Source organism: Poecile atricapillus, chromosome W (genome assembly GCF_030490865.1).
Source record: "Poecile atricapillus isolate bPoeAtr1 chromosome W, bPoeAtr1.hap1, whole genome shotgun sequence".
NCBI lineage: Eukaryota > Metazoa > Chordata > Aves > Passeriformes > Paridae > Poecile > Poecile atricapillus.
Window position 1 is genome coordinate 96,684,364 of NC_081288.1, and position 17,428 is coordinate 96,701,791.

Consider the following 17,428-nt stretch of genomic DNA (forward strand, 5'->3'; position numbering starts at 1 on the left):
CCCAATCACCAGCTCAACCTCACAATACTTACAGCAATTTTCTTGCGAGGGTGTCTTCGTGCACGGTTGACTTTTTATGAGCTACCAAGCCGCGGCTTTTCTTCCCGAGCTCCTCTGGATCCGTTTTCTCTTTTATTGTGGTTTTTACCCCAGCCTAAATTTGGTTCGGATGTCGGAGCGAACTGCGGAGGCTCTCGGCTCCCCAGGCCGCCGAAATCAGCGGGGGTACCCGACCTGGATAGCGAGGTTCTCCCACAGTTTTTCCGATCCGAGTCACGGCACCAATCTGTTATAAATGCAAAGGCAAATTTGGGATAAAATCAAAAGAGAAATTTATTAATAAACAACATAGAAAAAAAAACAGAGAGAAAAAAACCACAATAAAAATGGTCAGCGCAGCGCTGGGTGGACAGGGTCTACACCCGAGGTGTAGGGTTCTCAAATCCACGTCTGAGCGCTCTCGGGATTGGGGTTTTATAGGATTTTTGAGTCCTCAGGCTAAAAATTCCAAGCAGGCTCCATTCACCAAGTGTTCTTGATTGCTCGGTGAATAGATTTCCTGGCTTGGAAGAATAGACCTAACTTGTGTCCGGACAGAGTCTCCTCATATGCAAAGAGACTCTGTATGTATTTTAATTTTGCGTTATCAAGGATGAAGTGATGTGATCCGGGGTTGGTGCCGATGAGAATCTCGGCGGAGTCTCCCCCTTTGTTTCCAGTGATTGTATCTCCAACACTGGTCTGGCAGGTGGGCGATCCAGGACTAGCGGCGGATACTTTTCTGAGGCCCATCTTTGTCGACTTTGATTGTTTCACAATCGAGGTCTGCAGAGACGTTGGTCAGGTCCGGAGTTGGGTTCCTTCTCCGAGCTAGTCCTTTTGTTATCCTTGATGGCTCCCATCCTGCCTATTTTCCGAGTTAATGTTTGTTATCTGGGTGTTGGCTACAATCCTTTTTCTTTCAGAGGAGAAATCCCAGCTAGGCTTGGGGAAAGGTTTTCTTTCTTTTTCCACATACACATCTTTGGTTTTTATTATTTCAACATATACATCTTATTTATATTTCTTACGAATTTTTATTTACATATAATTTATTACACTAGCCAGGACTTATGTATATTGATTTGATTTCATCAACTAATAATTCGAACAGAGAAGCAAATTAGGATCTACCTTAACAACAGTATGGAAAAGCTGTGAACCACAAGAAGCTGTTTTCATACAATATGTCCTTTTGTGTGGGTTTAGACTGTGTGGCAGTGTTATTAAGGATGTTCTGATTTATAATTGTCTCAGTCTGAGACAATTTAAAAGAGGATACTCTGGAATGAGTCATCTCCTCTAAAGGGTTCCAACAATCCCTTTCCACCAATAGGAAATGAATACTAATAGATGAAAGTGAAAAAAAACCCAATGGTTTATTAACAAACAGAATGCCCACAAGGCAAGGGAAAAAAAGTAACTAACTGCTATATATTAAACTGTCAGACCTCACTCCTGTGGATACTAAATGCAAAAAGCAAGCAGGGAACAGAGCCTGTGTGAAACTAAGTCACACAGGCTTCTCACTCTGGCCTGAGAAAGCATGAGAAAGAATCCAAACAGTCCTTGGTAAAGGACAACAATCTGTAGGTGTTGTTTAGTCAAGGGGTGGTGTTTTACTTATGGTGATGTGTTGCTTTAATGACCAATGAGTTTTATCTCTCAGACCTTCTCAAACATGTGTATAAAAGAAGATTAAGAATAATAAACTTTGCTCTCTTGGACAATGCAGCTAAGAGAGTCATGTCATAGTGTTTCGCCATTCCTAATATAGTGCAACACACTCCTCCCCGACCAGAACAAAACCCCAAAATGCTGGAGAAATACCTGCTCTCAACATGCAATACAAGATGGGACCAGCTTTCCTCTTGGGGAAAAAACAGAAGCTTTCACAGAGCAGTTCCAGCAGCAGATGAAGGCCTGGTGGCTTGTCTGACATCGACCTCCTCCCCACGGTAGAGCTCAGTGGAACGGTCATGGCAGGTGAAACAGCTGGGCTGGAGTCTCTTTGGTATGTTTTCTCCCTGGCTTGGCTCAGCTCGGCTCACAGAGGCTTGGGCTGGAGCGGGGCTGCTCTGCTTCTACCAGTGTGATCTCTCTGGTTTTGGACAAGCAGCTGTGTAGCAGTGCAGAAAAATGGATAGTGTTTCTGCTACCACTCCAAAGTGTCTCTTGAGGAAGCCGCTCCGGTGGGCACAGACAGTCACTGTATCCAAAACTCACACACACACCATGAATAGGTCAGTGAAGAAAGACAGAAAAGGTCTCCTGTTTAGTATTCCAGACAGGTTTTTTGCAAACCCCACCAAAGGTTCCAGTGACAAAAAGACAAAGACTTCCTGCAGTGTCTCAGGTTAAGTATGGGGTCAGAAGCCAATAGCCATGAAGCACAGGGGTGGCACAGGGGCAATGCAAAGGTCACTGACTTATAGGAAACAAGGTAAATTTACCTAGTGTTGCATAGCACCATGGACAAGTCTTTTTGTCTCATCCTAAGCAGTCAGGCTTCCTTGAAGCCTGTGGGAGATTCTTCCAGGACATCTGCCCAAAAATTCCTTTATTAGGCTTAAGGGCTTCCTCACAGCTGCTCAATTTGCCCCAAGGCAGCCCAAAGATCGCTACTCCACTTTCTCTAAGCCAAGGAAAAAAAAGCTTTTTTGCCTGGGCCAAAATCCAAGCCAGCCAAGCAAAATTCACGCTGCACAAAGCTGTAAAAAACCCATACCAGGAGCTTTTAAAACACCTGCTGCAGAGAAAAAAAACCAAAACAAACTCCCTCCACCCCTGACCCCACACACACCTGTCATGGGTGGATGAGTCTTAAAGATACAATAACCATTTTTGTGCATAAAGTAGAGGATCATGGAATACACTGTAATCATAAATCACTCCAAGACAATAATATAGGTAACTGTCAGAAAAATTAAACCACAAACACCAAAGGTTTATGTTATAAATGCAATGGCAAAATAAGGTTAATAAAAAGCGATTTATTATAAAACAATTTAAGCACCTGCAACGAGAGAGAAAAACCACAATAAATAGATCAGCGCAGCGCCGGGTGGACAGGGATCTGTACCCAGAGGTACCAGCTCCCAAATCCACGCTGTATGTGCTGCAGTCCGGGGTTCTTATAGGGGTTTTGTGCCTTGAGGCCAAAACTCCGAGCAGTCACTGTTCAACAAAGGGTCTTGATGGTTGGTTGAATGGATTTCCTGGAACCGGCAAACTGAATCAATAGACAGTTGGGCAGAGTCCTCTTGCATGTAAAATGTTCTGAGTGCTTCCTGATTGTATCTTGGGTGGGCTCTCAGGTTGGAGTGTCCAGGTCCGGTTCGGAGCCGATGGGTATCTCGGCTGAGCTCCTCTCATTGTTTTAGCCTGATTGCACCTTTGGTCGAGGCCTGCAGGGTGGAGTGTTTACAACTGTCAGTTTGGGTGCGGAGCAGATGGATATCTCGACTGAGCAGAGTCCTTTTCATATGTGGAATAGCTCCTGATTGCACCCACCGGGGTGGAATGGCCAGTTTGGGTGCGGAGCCACTCTCATTGTCTGATTTGATGGCTTGTGTCCTGCCTTTTGTTTTGTGTTGGTAAGCGTTGCTGTCGAGTTGCTGTCGATCGTTGCTGCCCGACTCGGGAAGAAATCTCTGGGTTATTTTAAATTTTGTATCTTTACAGTATTACAAATATAACATATAATTCTTTATTCTTTTTCACGAATTTTTATCCAATGTTATATTTATCACAGTTTATGTCCAAAAAGGAGACAGAGGAGTCCTGCAACTTTATTCGAATAAAGGGAGAGGCCATGGGGCATTTCCACTGGGGTCTCTCAAATTTTTAGGGGACATAGCCTCCTTTTTATCCTAATTTCCCAGCCACATGTCCCTCTCTCTTTCCCCATTGGCTGAGGTACTTGAGAGGTAGACTTCCCAAAATGCCTAACACAGACCCTCTTCTAATGTGCATACCCCCCATTCTTTTTCCTTGTGTCTCTGTTCTTTTTCTCTAGATCCAGAGATTTAGCACAGTCCTGAGTGAGTAATAGTCTGTGTCAATTAGTGGAATTCCTATGGAATTTATGGTTTCCCCCATTGCTTCTTTTACCTTGATGTATCTGGCCTTATCTACCAGCAGGCCCACAGTTTGTTTGTAAAGACACCTCCTTCTCATTCCTTTCAGTAACCTTTGAATGTACCTGTTTTGTTTGCTTGTGGGAGGTTTTTTTTCTTAAGATTTTATTTTTATTGCAGTAGTTTCACACTATTCCAGTCTGCATTTGATGCTCTACTGTTGTTGGCCCTGGACATGTAGAAAAACAAAGATGTTTTTACCTGATATTGGCTGAAGCCATGCAAGGGCATCTGTGATGTTGGTGCGTTCTTAGACTTTCATCCTGGAACTCTTTCAACCCTATGGTTTTAGTGGCTTTTTCTCCACTGCTTTGTCTGGAAATACTACATCATACTTCATTATTTTTGCTGGAGTCCCTTGTAATGCTCTAGTGACCAGAGAAAGTTGCTGAAAACACTTATTTTGTAAAATTTACAGTCCACAATTAACTACATTGTTGCTGTTTCTGCACTTTAAAAACATCTTTTCCTCCTTTTACTTCCATTTTGATTATGAATAAAACAAGTTCAGTAACCATCCTTACTCTTGCATTAATACACAAACATTTTTTATAAATAAAACTAAATCAATAAAAGATTTTGTAAATGTGAAGAATTAAGTCTTTCTGAATACTTAGCATTTAAGTGAAAGAACAAAATCATGGCCAGAAAGAAATGGTCTCCCTTTCTAGGAGTTTTAATGTTATTTTCCATTTGGTACAAGTGCAGTATTCCCTTTTAAACAAAGAAAATTATTTATTCCACAGCTAGTAATGGAAATGGGAGTGGTAATTTCCTCTTTTAGGACAAGTGTAATGCTTTCTGATGGAACATCAGTTTAGTTTCAAAATTATACTGGCTAGTGCTTTTGCACAGCTTAAACTTTAAATCTTTGAGTGCAATCTTAAATTACTCAATCAGTTAAATATTTTATGTTGTTGGAATGGCCTAAATATCTTTTACTTCAGGATTGACTGTGTTTCAGACATTCTCTGCTGGGTTTTTTCTAACTGTAAATATGGCTATGGATATCCACACTCTTTTCAGGAAGTAGTTATTTTCTAATACTTTTAAATATCTTCCCAAGTTTATATCAGTGATTACTCTCTTCTTCCTTTATAGGATTTTTTCCACTTCCCATTAAATGATGTCATGGTTTCAGCTGGAATAGAGTTATTTTTTCCCAGTAACTGGTACAGTGCTGTGTTTTGGATTCAGTGTGAGAATAATGTTGCTAACACACAGATGTTTTGGTTGCTGCTGAGCAGTGCTTACCCTGTGTCAAGGGCTTTTCAGTGTTTCATGTTCTGCCAGGGAGAAGCTGCACAAAAAGCTGTGAGGGAACATGGCCAGGTCAGCTGAAGGGATACTACATATCATACAATGTCATTCCTAGTGATATGCAGAAAGAAAACTCTATAACCCACAGAGTAAGTTATAAGACTAGGTATGTATTTATTCAACACTGAGGTGTATGGGGAATAGCTCCTCCAAAAACATGCACACCCTGGAGACTTGCCCCTCTCTTTTTATTCTCTACAAACTAGGGTTACACAATATGCCTAATACATATTCATTTCCTTACCCCGCCTGTCCCCGCTTCATATTAAAATTAGTTCCACGCCTCTTTGGGACTGTGCACTACTCCTTGTTGGTAACTCTGGTGGTCATCTGGGGGTCTTTGAAATGAAGTAAGTGATCTTCCTCAGTTGAACTTTTCACCTTGTCTCCTTGCACAGGCTCCTTTTAGTCCATCTTTTGGACTTTGTTACCATTTTTCCCGGCTTAGGGGTCCAAAGAATCCCCTTACCCTGTGGTGCCTTTGTCCTTGCATCCTGTTTGTGTATTCTAGCTCTTTATCTTATCTTGTAGTCTTGCTCTCTTCCTGCTCTGGTGGGAGCAGTAAGCATTTCATATGGGTTTTGTCAGCCCCCCCTCTTTTAGTCAAAGCATTTCTTGATGCTTGATTCCTAATTCTTAATTTCTCTGTTTCACTAGTATATAAACTGGGGAGAGTTACATGGAAGGGGCTGATTGTGTTTTGGGGACTGGCTGGGCATTGGTCAGCAGGCGATGAGTAATTGTTATTGTGCATTGCTTGCTTTTCTTGAGTTTTATATCTCTCTTTTTTAGTTACTATAATTATTTTATTTTTTTTCAGTTACTATACTGTTCTTATCTTAATCTACAAATTTTAATTCTCTCCATTCCACCAGGGTGGGGGGCAGGGAGTAAGCAAGTGGCTGCCTGGTGCTTAGTTGCCAGCTGGGCTTAAATCACAATAAATGGGGAAAGTGCATACATTAAGCCAGTTCAAGGTGAAAGCAGAAGGCTGGAGGTTTTCTTGAGTCTCAGATGATTTAATTTCTGTTATCTCCTTTTGGTGGAGACAGATGATTCTTAGTTAAGGGTAAGCTGTTAACTGTAGACATGTAATATGAAAGATTTTACCTCTTAGCAATAAGAATGTAAATAGCAATTTTAACAAATTGCCATATTTTATCTGTTTGACACTCAAATAATCTTTTAAGTTGCTTAAAATAATTGCTAGTCCCTAAGTATTTACTTTTGTGAATATAAGAGCAGCCTATTTCTTGCTGTATTGCTTTAAGGATATTTTAATCGAAGCAGGTTTAATCTGAGTGTTTTTGTTGCTCTTCCTCATTTGCAGTCAGTTTCTGTTATATTTATACTTGTGCTGTAGTAACTAAGCTTAATTTCTACATGTAAATGTTGTGATGTGATTGTCAAGTTCACCATCAGAGTGAAGGTTTGTTTATTAGATATGTCTTAACCTTTTGTTTCCAGCCTTTATTATGGCTGAATGTAAGCTTGAGCGTGTTGTTTGCCTGCATTTATATTCTATTCTAAACATTTTAGTCTATACCAGTTGGACTGTCTTAGCAGCATGGTTAGTTAAAAGCTCAATTATTTGGGAGTATCTCCACCTCTAGCAACTTTCTTGAGTATTTATTACCCTTTTTTCCTTACCTTTCATTTTGAATTTACTTCTAGTTTCTCTTTAGTGGCATTTTAGACTTGATGATTCCCACTTCATACTTTTGCTGCAGTATGAGTGTTCCAGCTGGTTTCCCTCAGCTCATATAACCTATTAAGTCTCCCTCAAAAGTTTGAGGCTTACCATATTCCATACTTGTAGTGGGTTGACCTTGGCTGGCTACCAGGTGCCCACCAAGTCACTCTATCCTCCTCAGCTGGACAGGGGGAGAAAAATATAACAAAAGGCACATGAGTTAAGATAAGGGCAGGGAGAGATCACTCACCGTTTACTGTTGCATTCTGCAACCACAGGATCATGTCCAGAGAAGCTATAGTTACTAGGAACCAGCATGGGACACCAACAAGATGGGCTTCTGTTCACAAAACCATTTATTCAGCATGGGAACAAACTCAGATTCAGAGACAGAGAGCCCCGAACAAAGGCAGGGTGATGGGTTTTGAGGGACAGAACTAGGGTGGTGTTCAGGGTCAGGGACCACTAGGAACACAAGGGAGAAACCCCAGGGCCTCAAACCCAATCAGAACTCCTGGGCCGCCCCCCACAAGGGGTCTGGGGTGGGGCAACTCATCCGGGGCTCACACGGCCCATCCCCCAAAGCAGAAGTTCAAAATTCACACTAGCCGGGCTTTTCAGCCCTGCCTCCACTTTAACAATGCTTATCTGAAACTAAATCTTTGCCTCCCTGAGGCACCTCACAAGAGTTTACTGTCATGGACAAAACAGACTTGACTTGGGGAAAATTTATTTCATTTATTACCAATCAAAATCAGGGTAGGATAGTGAGAAATAAAACCAAATCTTAAAACATGTTTTTCCCACCCCTCCCTTCTTCCTGGGCACATCTTCACTCATGATTTCTCTACCTATTCTGTATTTTGTTTACTGCTGCTCTTATGATACATTGTACTAAGAGAGGATCTGTTAAACTCGTAGCATAAAGGAACAAAGTTTAAAATTTATATCCTTTGAAAAACACATACAATCCAATTTTATACCTGATAAAGCATGGCCTGCAGACATGGAATGCTAGTCTTCTTGACCTGATGGGAGTTGATTGAGAAATATGGAAAATAGTTACCCTTAGTGTTAGTACTATTTTCCATTTTAGATCAGTGTTTTTTATGGTCTATAAATAGGCTGTTAACAGCTTCAGGCTAAGTGGTGGCATGCAAAGTTTTGACTTCGTAATCATTTCAAAGTGTGTTGTTGATCTGTTATTAGAGTGTTACAATGTTCATAAGAATTGAATGTAGGATACATCTTTGCCATCTTAAAGGAAAATCACTTCTTAAAAGAAAAAATTTGAATGAGGTAAACATGGTTTAGACTTTTCCTTGTTGGGGGGAGGAAGGAATGCAACCACTGATCTAAGTTATGAAAATATAACTAATGGTCACAATTGGGAACTACTTGCATAAGCATTACTTGTTGATTAGTAGACAAGATGAAGCAGAGGTGTTTTTCACTTCACATAGTATGTGTTTGTCAAGTAATATAGTATATAGTAGTCTTAATAAATCTTAGCTGGCAGGTCTGCGAGTTAATTTAAATGACTGTTAAAAATAGAGGGTATTATTCTGATTGCCAACTTAAAGTTACATAGGAGGAAGTAACCCACATAGGTCTTGCTCACTGAATACTCTGCAGCTCTCGAAACAAACTTTTTTTTTTTTTTTCTATAAGTCTGCTGGTCTTTTTATTCTGGGAACATAAGACAGCTCTTTTTTTTTTGTTTTTAAATAGGAATATAAAGATGATTCTTGTAAACTACTTAAAAAAAGGTCAGTGGATCAATATTAAAGAACACTTATGTTTTCCAAATACGGTTGGTAACACTTTTCCTAATTTTAAGATAATGTGTGCACAGCAGATGAGGAATGCATGGTGCTCCCAAAACATACATCACAGAAAGCTATTCAAAGGCACTGTTTTTTTAAGCTTTAACATATTTCTCTAATCTTGTTCTGATCTTTTTTGTATTTTCTATAAAGAATAAACAATACCAAATGTTAAGTTATGCTTGCATTTCAATCAAAGCTTTCAATTGCAAGTGTGAACTTAAACTGATTATTTTTATTAACATTAGAATTCTTGACAGCAAAGATACATTTTGAGGTTTGGGTTTCTATTAAGAAATTTTGATAAAAGTATTACTATTGTATGTTCAAAAGTGTCAAGGAAACTTCCCAGTCTGACTTATTCAGGAGCTACTCTGGAAGTCACACTCATACCACCTGAGACTTTTACTGCTGGGACTGAAGCCCCTTCACAGCAGGTTGTTCCAGTGAACCAATGGGTGCCCCACCTGACTCCTTACACAGATCACTCACAGTCAGACCAGGTTTCTTCACCGGCTCCACCCCAGGTTTCCCATAGCAGTCTCAGACCTCTGCTTCCTTTAAGTAATTTAATCATGGTGCAGTGACACAATAACAGCTGGTGCTGGTGCCTCTGGAGAGGGACCCCAAACAAAAGAATCCCTAGACTTGTACTACAGTCTGTGCACCCATTCCAATGGTGATTTTGGGTCTGGGTTCTTCTCATTGTTCATTGGCTTCTGCAGGGTCTCTGGGTGATTGACCAGCCAGCACCACAGGTCTGCTTGCCCTTAGTTAAGCAAAGAGTTGGTGCCTGATCATGGCTCATTGCCTGGGGCTCCAACCATTTCCCTCACCCAGAGCACACCTTACAGCTTGCACTGCACCTACACACTGACCTACCAGCCCTAGGTGTATTCCTCAACAGTAAGAATAGTCTGCTATTTTTTGAGCTGGTAATGTATTTGTTTTGATGTCATGTTATTGACATTTTTGAATGGTGTCATGGTTTAACCCCAGCCAACACCCAAGTATCATGCAGCTGATTGCTCACAACTTGCCCCCTGGTGGGGAGGTAAACCAGTAAAAAAAGTAAACCTCGTAGGTTGAGATAAGAATAGTTTTATAATTGAAACAAAGTAAAAAATAATAATGATAATAATTGTAATCAAAAGGAGAGAGAAAGAGAGAGACCCAAGAGAAACAAGTGATCCTCAATACAATTGCTTACCACTTGCTGACTGATACCTACTCTGTCCCTGTCAGTTTCCCTCACAGTTTATATACTGGGAATGACACTGTATGGTATGGAATATCCCTTTGGCCAATTTAGATCAGCTGTCCCAGCTGTGCTCCCTCACAGCTTCTTGTGCATCTCCTCCCTGACAGAGCATGAGACACTGAAAAGCCCTTGACTCAGGGTAAGCACTGCTCAACAACAACCAAAACATCTGTGTGTTATCAGCATTATTCTCACACTGAATCCAAAACAGAGTGCTGTGCCAGCCAGAGAAGAAAATTAATTCTATCCCAGCTGAAACCAGGACAGTATCCATCCCATATTCCATACCATTCATGTCATGTCAGGTCCCACACTTTCCAATGCCCCATTACCTTTCCTGTCTTTTCATAGATAAACCCACAGATAACATTCCCTTAGTCTTTGGACCATCCATATAAAAGTCTGTTGAGTCCATTTAGTCCATGATCTTGAGTTCCATCTGTCATAACAGTCCTTCAGGCAGGAAATATGGTGTGTGGTATCATTGCACATTGAAAGCAGTTCTGATTCCATCACTGACGTGCTTGTCTGGTTTCATCAAAGTTCATCCTTCATTAAAGTGGTGATTGAAAAGAAGTTTGGTTCAGATCCCCAAATCCAGAGTGGTGGAGACAGGTGTTGCAAGGCGTCCAGTGTCATGATGGGCATATAGCTCCCATAGAAGTGATAATATGAAGTATTATATAGCAATTAAAATTGTAAGATCTAATTCATTGACTATGCTCACCCTGCAGCAGTTTGCGCAGGAAGGGTGCTGAGATGCTGCAGCTCAAGCAGTTAGCTCAGTTGTTGGTCATCGCTCTTGCCGAGGGAGCTCAGGTATTGTGTCCACTTGGACAAAAGTTGCTTCCTCTGTGCACACCATAAAGGATGCAGCAACCCAGATGGAGCACACATGAAAGCATGTAGAGGACCAGGTCTCAGGCTGCAGGGATTGCCAGAGCCTGGTGCTGCTCTCAGAGGACAGCAGGGAGAACAGCTGTGTGAGTTGTGATCAGGTGGACAATCTGGTCAGCCTGGTGGTGGAGATGAAAGATGAAGTAGAAAGACTAAGAAGTATTAGGGACTCTGAGGAGGAGATTGACTGGTAGAGTCGTAATCCATGCCTTAGACAACTACACCTGCCATCCACTTCACAGGAAGCAATGGTTCCCCTAACCTCTCACCACCAGGCAGAAGGATGGGACCTTAAGACTCGGAAGGGAGTAGAAACAGCTTTGTGGCATGCCAATCCTCTCCCAACCTACCTCACCTTTCCAAATGCCCTTATACAATAAGTATGAGGTCCTGGAATCTGAGGAGCAGGGAAATGAGAATGTGGATGAAAGCTCTTCTGGGATGCAGGTGTTGTCCAGGGCAGAGCAGCCTACCCCCTACATCATGACCTCCTCAGTTAAAAAAAAAAAAAAAGGGTAGTTGTCATTAGCAACTCTCTTTTAAGAGAAATGGAGAACCTGATATGCTGACCAGACCCAACCCATAGGGAGGTGTGTTGCCTCCCTGGGGCCCAGGTAAGGGATATGACCGAGAAACTTCCCAGCCTGGTACAGCCCACTGACTATTACCTGCTACTGGTTTTCCAGATCGGCAGCAATGAGGTTCCAACAAGAAGACTGTGGACAATCAAGAACATCAAGGCCTTGGAACAAGTGGTCAAGGGATCTGGAGCACAAGTTGTGTTCTCTTCTGTCCTGCCAGTTTCAAGGAATGATGGGGCAAGAAAAAGGAAGATCATGCAGATGAATACCTGGCTTCAGGACTGGTGATACCAGCTGAATTTTGTGGATTTTGGTCATGGGTCAGTTGACATGACACTGAGCCTGCTGGGAACAGATTGGGTCCACCTGTCTCAAAGGAAGAAAAGGATCATGGCTCAGGAGCTAGCAGGGCTCCTTTAGAGAGTTTTAAACTAGATAGGAAGGGGGGCATAGACAAAACCAGGCTTGACAGAGATAAGGTTTGGGAAGGGAAGAGCTATAGTGACCATTCAAGTAGCAAAAGGAGGCTTAAGAGGGAATACCTCCAACAAATACAAGCAGCGACTACAAGACAGGACTATGGGGCATCCCCTTGAACTCCCACCAGGATATTAACACACATTAAAATACCTTTATGAAGTGCCTATACACCAATGCACACAGGATGGGGAGCAAACAGGAAGAACTAGAGATCTGTGTGCAGTCACAGGGCTTTGATCACGTAATTACAGAAACATGGTCGAATAGCTCTCATGACTGGAATGTTGTCATGAAGGGCTACACACCGTTTAGGAGAGACAGATCAGGAAGGCGCGGTGGTGAAATTGCTCTCTCTGCGAGGCTACACTTAGAATGTATAGAGCTCTGTCTTGGGGTAGATGACAAGTGGATCAAGGGCTTATGGGTTAGGATAAAAGGGCAGACTAGTAAGGGTGACACTGTTGTGGGTGTGTGCTACAGGCTGCCTGAGCAGGAGGAGGAAGTGGATGAGGACTTCTACAGGCAACTGGAAGCAGCCTCACAGTTTCAGGCCCTGGTTCTTATGAGGGACTAGAACTACCCTGACATCTGCTGGAGAAGCAACACAGCAAAGCACAAACAGTCCAGAAGGTTCCTGGAAAGCATTGATGACAACTTCCTGTCACAGGTAGTGGAGGATCCCACAAGGAATGGTGTGCTGCTTTACCTTAAACTAACAAACACAGAAGGACTTATTGGAGATGTGAAGGTTGGGGCAGCCTTGGCTCTAGTGACCATGAGATTGTGGAGTTCATTATCGGGCAAGGAGGAAGCAGGACAGCAAGTAAGATTACAACCCTGGACTTCTTGAGAGATAACTTGAGCTTCTTCAAGGATCTTCTTGGAAGAATCCCATGGGAAAAGGCCCCACAGGGAAGAGGGGTCTGAGAGTTGGGGTTGATATTCAAGGATCGCTTCCTCCAGGCTCAAGAACAATGCATCCTGAGGATGAGCAAGAAATTTGGCACAGGAGGCAAGAGACCTGCATGGATGAATAAAGAACTCCTGTCATTACTCAAGCTCAAGTAGGAAACACACAGGAGGTAGAAGCAGGGTCAGGTCACTTGGAATGAATATAGAGGTTGTCAAAGAAGAAATGAGATGAGAAAGGCAAAGGCATGTCTAGAATTAAACCTGGTTAAGGGTGTCAAGGACAAGAAGAAGGGCTGTTTCAAATACATCAGTAATAAAAGGAAAACAGGATAATGTGGGCCCATTAGTAAATGGAGGGGAGACCCTGGTGTAACCCTGGAGGACACAGAGAAGGCAGAGTTACTGAATGCCTTCTTTACATTGGTCATCACCAATAAGACCAGTCCTCAGGGATCTCTGACCCAGGAGAACAGGGTACAGGTATGCTAGAAAGGAAGAATTGCCCTTGGTCAAGGAGGATTTGGTCAGAGAATACCTTGGCAAACTTGACATCCACAAGTCTGTGGGCCCTGACAGGATGTTTACAAATATCTTTGATTGGTTGTGGTGGCCAGAAGAGGTCCCCAAGGACTGGAAGAAAGCAAATGTCACCCCATTCTTCAAACAGGGCAAGAAGGAGGACCCACGGAGGTACCAGCCAGTCAGCCTCACCTCAATCCCTATAAAGGTGATGGAGTACCTCATTCTGGAGGCCATCTCTATCCATATGGAGGACAAGAAGGTGATCAGGTATAGTCAGCATGGGTTCACTGAAGGTAAGTAATTTTTGACCAACCTGATTGCCTTCTATGATGAAACAACTACCTGGATGGATGATGGGAAAGCAGTGGATATTGTCTACCTGGACTTCAGCAAAGCTTTCATCACTGTCCCTCACAACATCCTCATAGGCAAACTCAGGAAGTGTGGGTTGGATGAATGGACAGTGAGGTGGATTGGGAACTGACTGGCTGGCCTGAGAGCTACTGCATGAACTACATCCTGCTTGATTTGTTCAAAGCTCAGGGCTCCATTGGAAATCATTCTTCTTCCAGGTCACTTGACAGCATGGGCTGATAATCAGACTGTAATTTGGAATGTGCATTCTCCAAAATCCCACAACACCTAAGAAACCTTGTGGTTCTTTATTACTAATTGGTGGAGACATCACTTTTACCTTAATAATCACATCCATTGGGATCTGACAATGTCCATCTTCCTTTTTTATTCCTAAAAATTGTATCTTCTGTGCAGGTCCATTGACCTTACTTTGTTTTATGGATAAAAAAAGGACTTTCTGAAGGATTTGGACTATTTTCTTCCCTCTCTCAAAAAGTTTTTCTGCTGTATTGCCACACATAATGATGTCATCAATGTATTGCAGGTTTTCTGGAGCTTCGCCGTGTTCCAGTGCCATCTGGATTAGTCCATGGAAAATAATGGGGCTGTATTTCTACTTCTGGGGAAGTTGATTCCAAGTGAAAGTGAACTGAGGCCTGCACTCTACTGCCAGATGGATTTAGAAAAGCACACTGGCAATATCACTTTGTGGCACCACTAGGCTGCCTTTGACTTGTATTGAAGTTCTAGCATGTCTGGTATGGCAGCACTCAGAGACAGCATGACTTCATTCAGGCCCCGATAGCCTACTGTCAGCCTTCATTCTCTGTTAGACTTTTACACTGGCCATATGGGACTAGTAAAGGGTGAGTGGGTCCTGGTCATCACTCCTTGGCTCTCCAATTGGCAAATCAACTTATGAATAAGAATCATGGAGCCCTGGTTGGTGTGATATTGCCATTGGTGCACCATTATGGTATCAATTGGCACCTGCTGTTCTTCAACCTTCAGCAACCCCACAGCAGAAGGGTCGTCCGAGAGATTATGAAGGTCAACAACTCTTTCATTTCCCCTGTCTCCAGGGCAGCTATACCAAAAGCTCACCAATACCCTTTTGAGTCTTTGAAATGCCCTCTCCTGAGCTAGTATATGCCAAGGATGCACAGAGCCTCTGGGCCAGTCACAATAGGGTGCTTTTGCTGCTCATTCCCAGTCAGGCTTATCTCAGCCTCCAATGCAGTCAGCCATTGGGATCCCACTGTCACTCCAGGAAGACAAATGGGTTCTGCCCTTGCATAGCTTGATGGCATTAGGGTACACTGCACCAGTGTCTACTAAAGCCTGGTACTTCTGTGGGGCTGCTGTGCCAGGCCATCAGATCCATATAGTCCAGTAAACCCAGTTGTCCCTTTTCTCTACCTAGCTGGTGACAAGGCCCCTCTAGTCTTGGTTATATGAGTCTCCACTTACTTCTTGTAGAACCAGATAAGAATTCCTTTTCATAGAACGGGAAGTAAAATCATCCCTTCTGCTCTGCCTGGGAAACTGCCCACTGGAAACTGGAGTGGGAATTTTCCTGGAAGAACCCCCATTTTTGATTGTTTTTCCCTGTAATTCATGTACCTTTGCCTCTAAGGTTGAGGTAGGTTTTCCATCCCACTTCCTCATGTCTTGTCCATGGTCCTGCAAGTAAAACCACAAGGTACCCCAATGTGTTTACCTTCTATACTCTCCCTCTTGAGTGAAAGGCTGCTTTCTGTTAATAGCTGAGATGTAGGTCTGTACAGGTGGGGAGTAACACATATCCTCTTTTAATTAATGGAACTCCTTGGACAGTTTCTCCATAGCTGAGATGAGGGAGTCAGAGAGATTGTCTTCATATTCCCCAAGTTGGTGAGCCACTTCATCCACTGTTGGTGGTGCATTGTCTTTCCAGCTTATTAATGCCAATGGGTGCATGTGACAATGGTTGACTCCATACAACTTTACGCCACATGGGTAGTAGGAATTGGAGTTTGTCTGTATCTGTGGGTGACTACTGTTGTTCCAGTCAAAAAAAAATCATCTCTAGCACAGCTAATTCCCTCAGGTACTGGATACCTTTCTCTGCTGCGGTCCGCTTGTCTGGGTGGCATATAGCAACTTCCTTGAACGAATACCTTTTCCTTCACACTTGACAGGAGTCACCTCCAGAGGTTAAGGACTTGTATCCCTCTCCCTCTTCTAATCACCTTTTCAATGCCTGCTTCCCTAGAAAGTGATCCCAGGTGCTTGGCAACCTTATCCTCTAATTCCAAACTGCTAGCCCTGTTAACCCAGCACACTGGAGCAACCTGGTGAAAATGGGCTCACCTGGATGATGGCTGAAATATTTTTGTATCTCCTGCAGCTTGCTCAAGGATAAGGATCAAGTGGTTATGTCTTGGTCTTGTTCTGCTTCTTCCTCCTGTTCCTGTGATGGCCTTACTTCATCCTTCTTTACTAAACAAGATGCCTTTTGTTGTCAATTTCTTCTTGTATGTAGGGGAGACTGATACCAGAATGAGTTTGTCCGCTTGTTTAGCTCCATTACCCATTGCCAGGGTCTGAGTGTTTTTAGTGCTTGTCACCAGCGTTTAAGTAGCTGCAATGCTTGTTGCAGGGATTGAAGTAGCTGGAGTTTGAGCAGCCACAGTGCTTGACACTGTAATTTGAGTTGCCGCAGTGCTTGTAGTGGGGGTGAAAGTAGCTGCAGCATCTGTCTCCAGAGTTTGAGTGGCCATTGTTGCTGGTGTTCAAGTAGCTGCAGTGCCTGTTGATGGAGTTTGGGTCCTTCTCCTCCTCCTTTGAGCTGCAGTGCTTGTCATGGGGGTTGTGGTGACCACAGATGGTTCCTTAACCCTAACCAAGACCTGAGCCACATGCTGCAACATGCTGATTCCTACCAAAAGGGCCAGGATGGTTTTGAGGGTATTCAAAAGATATGCAAAACCTTTACAATTCTCAAATGCTATGGTAGGTTGGCAGGCAGGCAGGCAGGAAGGAAGGACTTAAAGAACTTAGAAATTAAACAACACACTTTTGAGATAATATCAGTATAGGAGGTAATATAAAGGATATAATGGTTGGTCTTTATTAGAGGCCTCCAAGGGGCAGATATGGAAAATACCCAAAATGCCCACCCCCACACAGGGTGCATACAGTTTTATAAGTTTAGCAAATTAGCATATTTGACAAAAAAAACCAAACAATTAGGAGCACAAGTGATGAAGTAATTCTTCCCAGTTCAACTGTCTCTGAATCCTGCCCCCCTTTAGATAGAGAATAAATGTTGTTTATAAAAATGTGTCTTGAAGAGCTGTTTTCAGCCTTGGTTCTCAGGAAGAACCAAGATAGGATAGGAGCTTTGTACCCCCGGGGCT

At 42.8% G+C, this 17,428-nt stretch overlaps 1 protein-coding gene across 2 annotated transcripts in view; it reads left to right on the top strand.

The window, feature by feature from the left end:
• The window catches only part of LOC131591630 (zinc finger SWIM domain-containing protein 6-like), a 352,285-nt gene that overhangs the window by 142,330 nt on the left and 192,527 nt on the right, over positions 1-17,428 (top strand). The window contains exon 2 of one of the 2 annotated variants that reach the window (XM_058862523.1): positions 11,862-14,893. The exons of the other annotated variant lie outside the window; for it this stretch is intronic. Coding sequence (XP_058718506.1) covers positions 14,878-14,893 — 16 coding nt within the window. The 5' untranslated portion in view covers positions 11,862-14,877. The remainder of the gene's footprint in view (positions 1-11,861; positions 14,894-17,428) is intronic. 2 annotated transcript variants of the gene reach the window in all.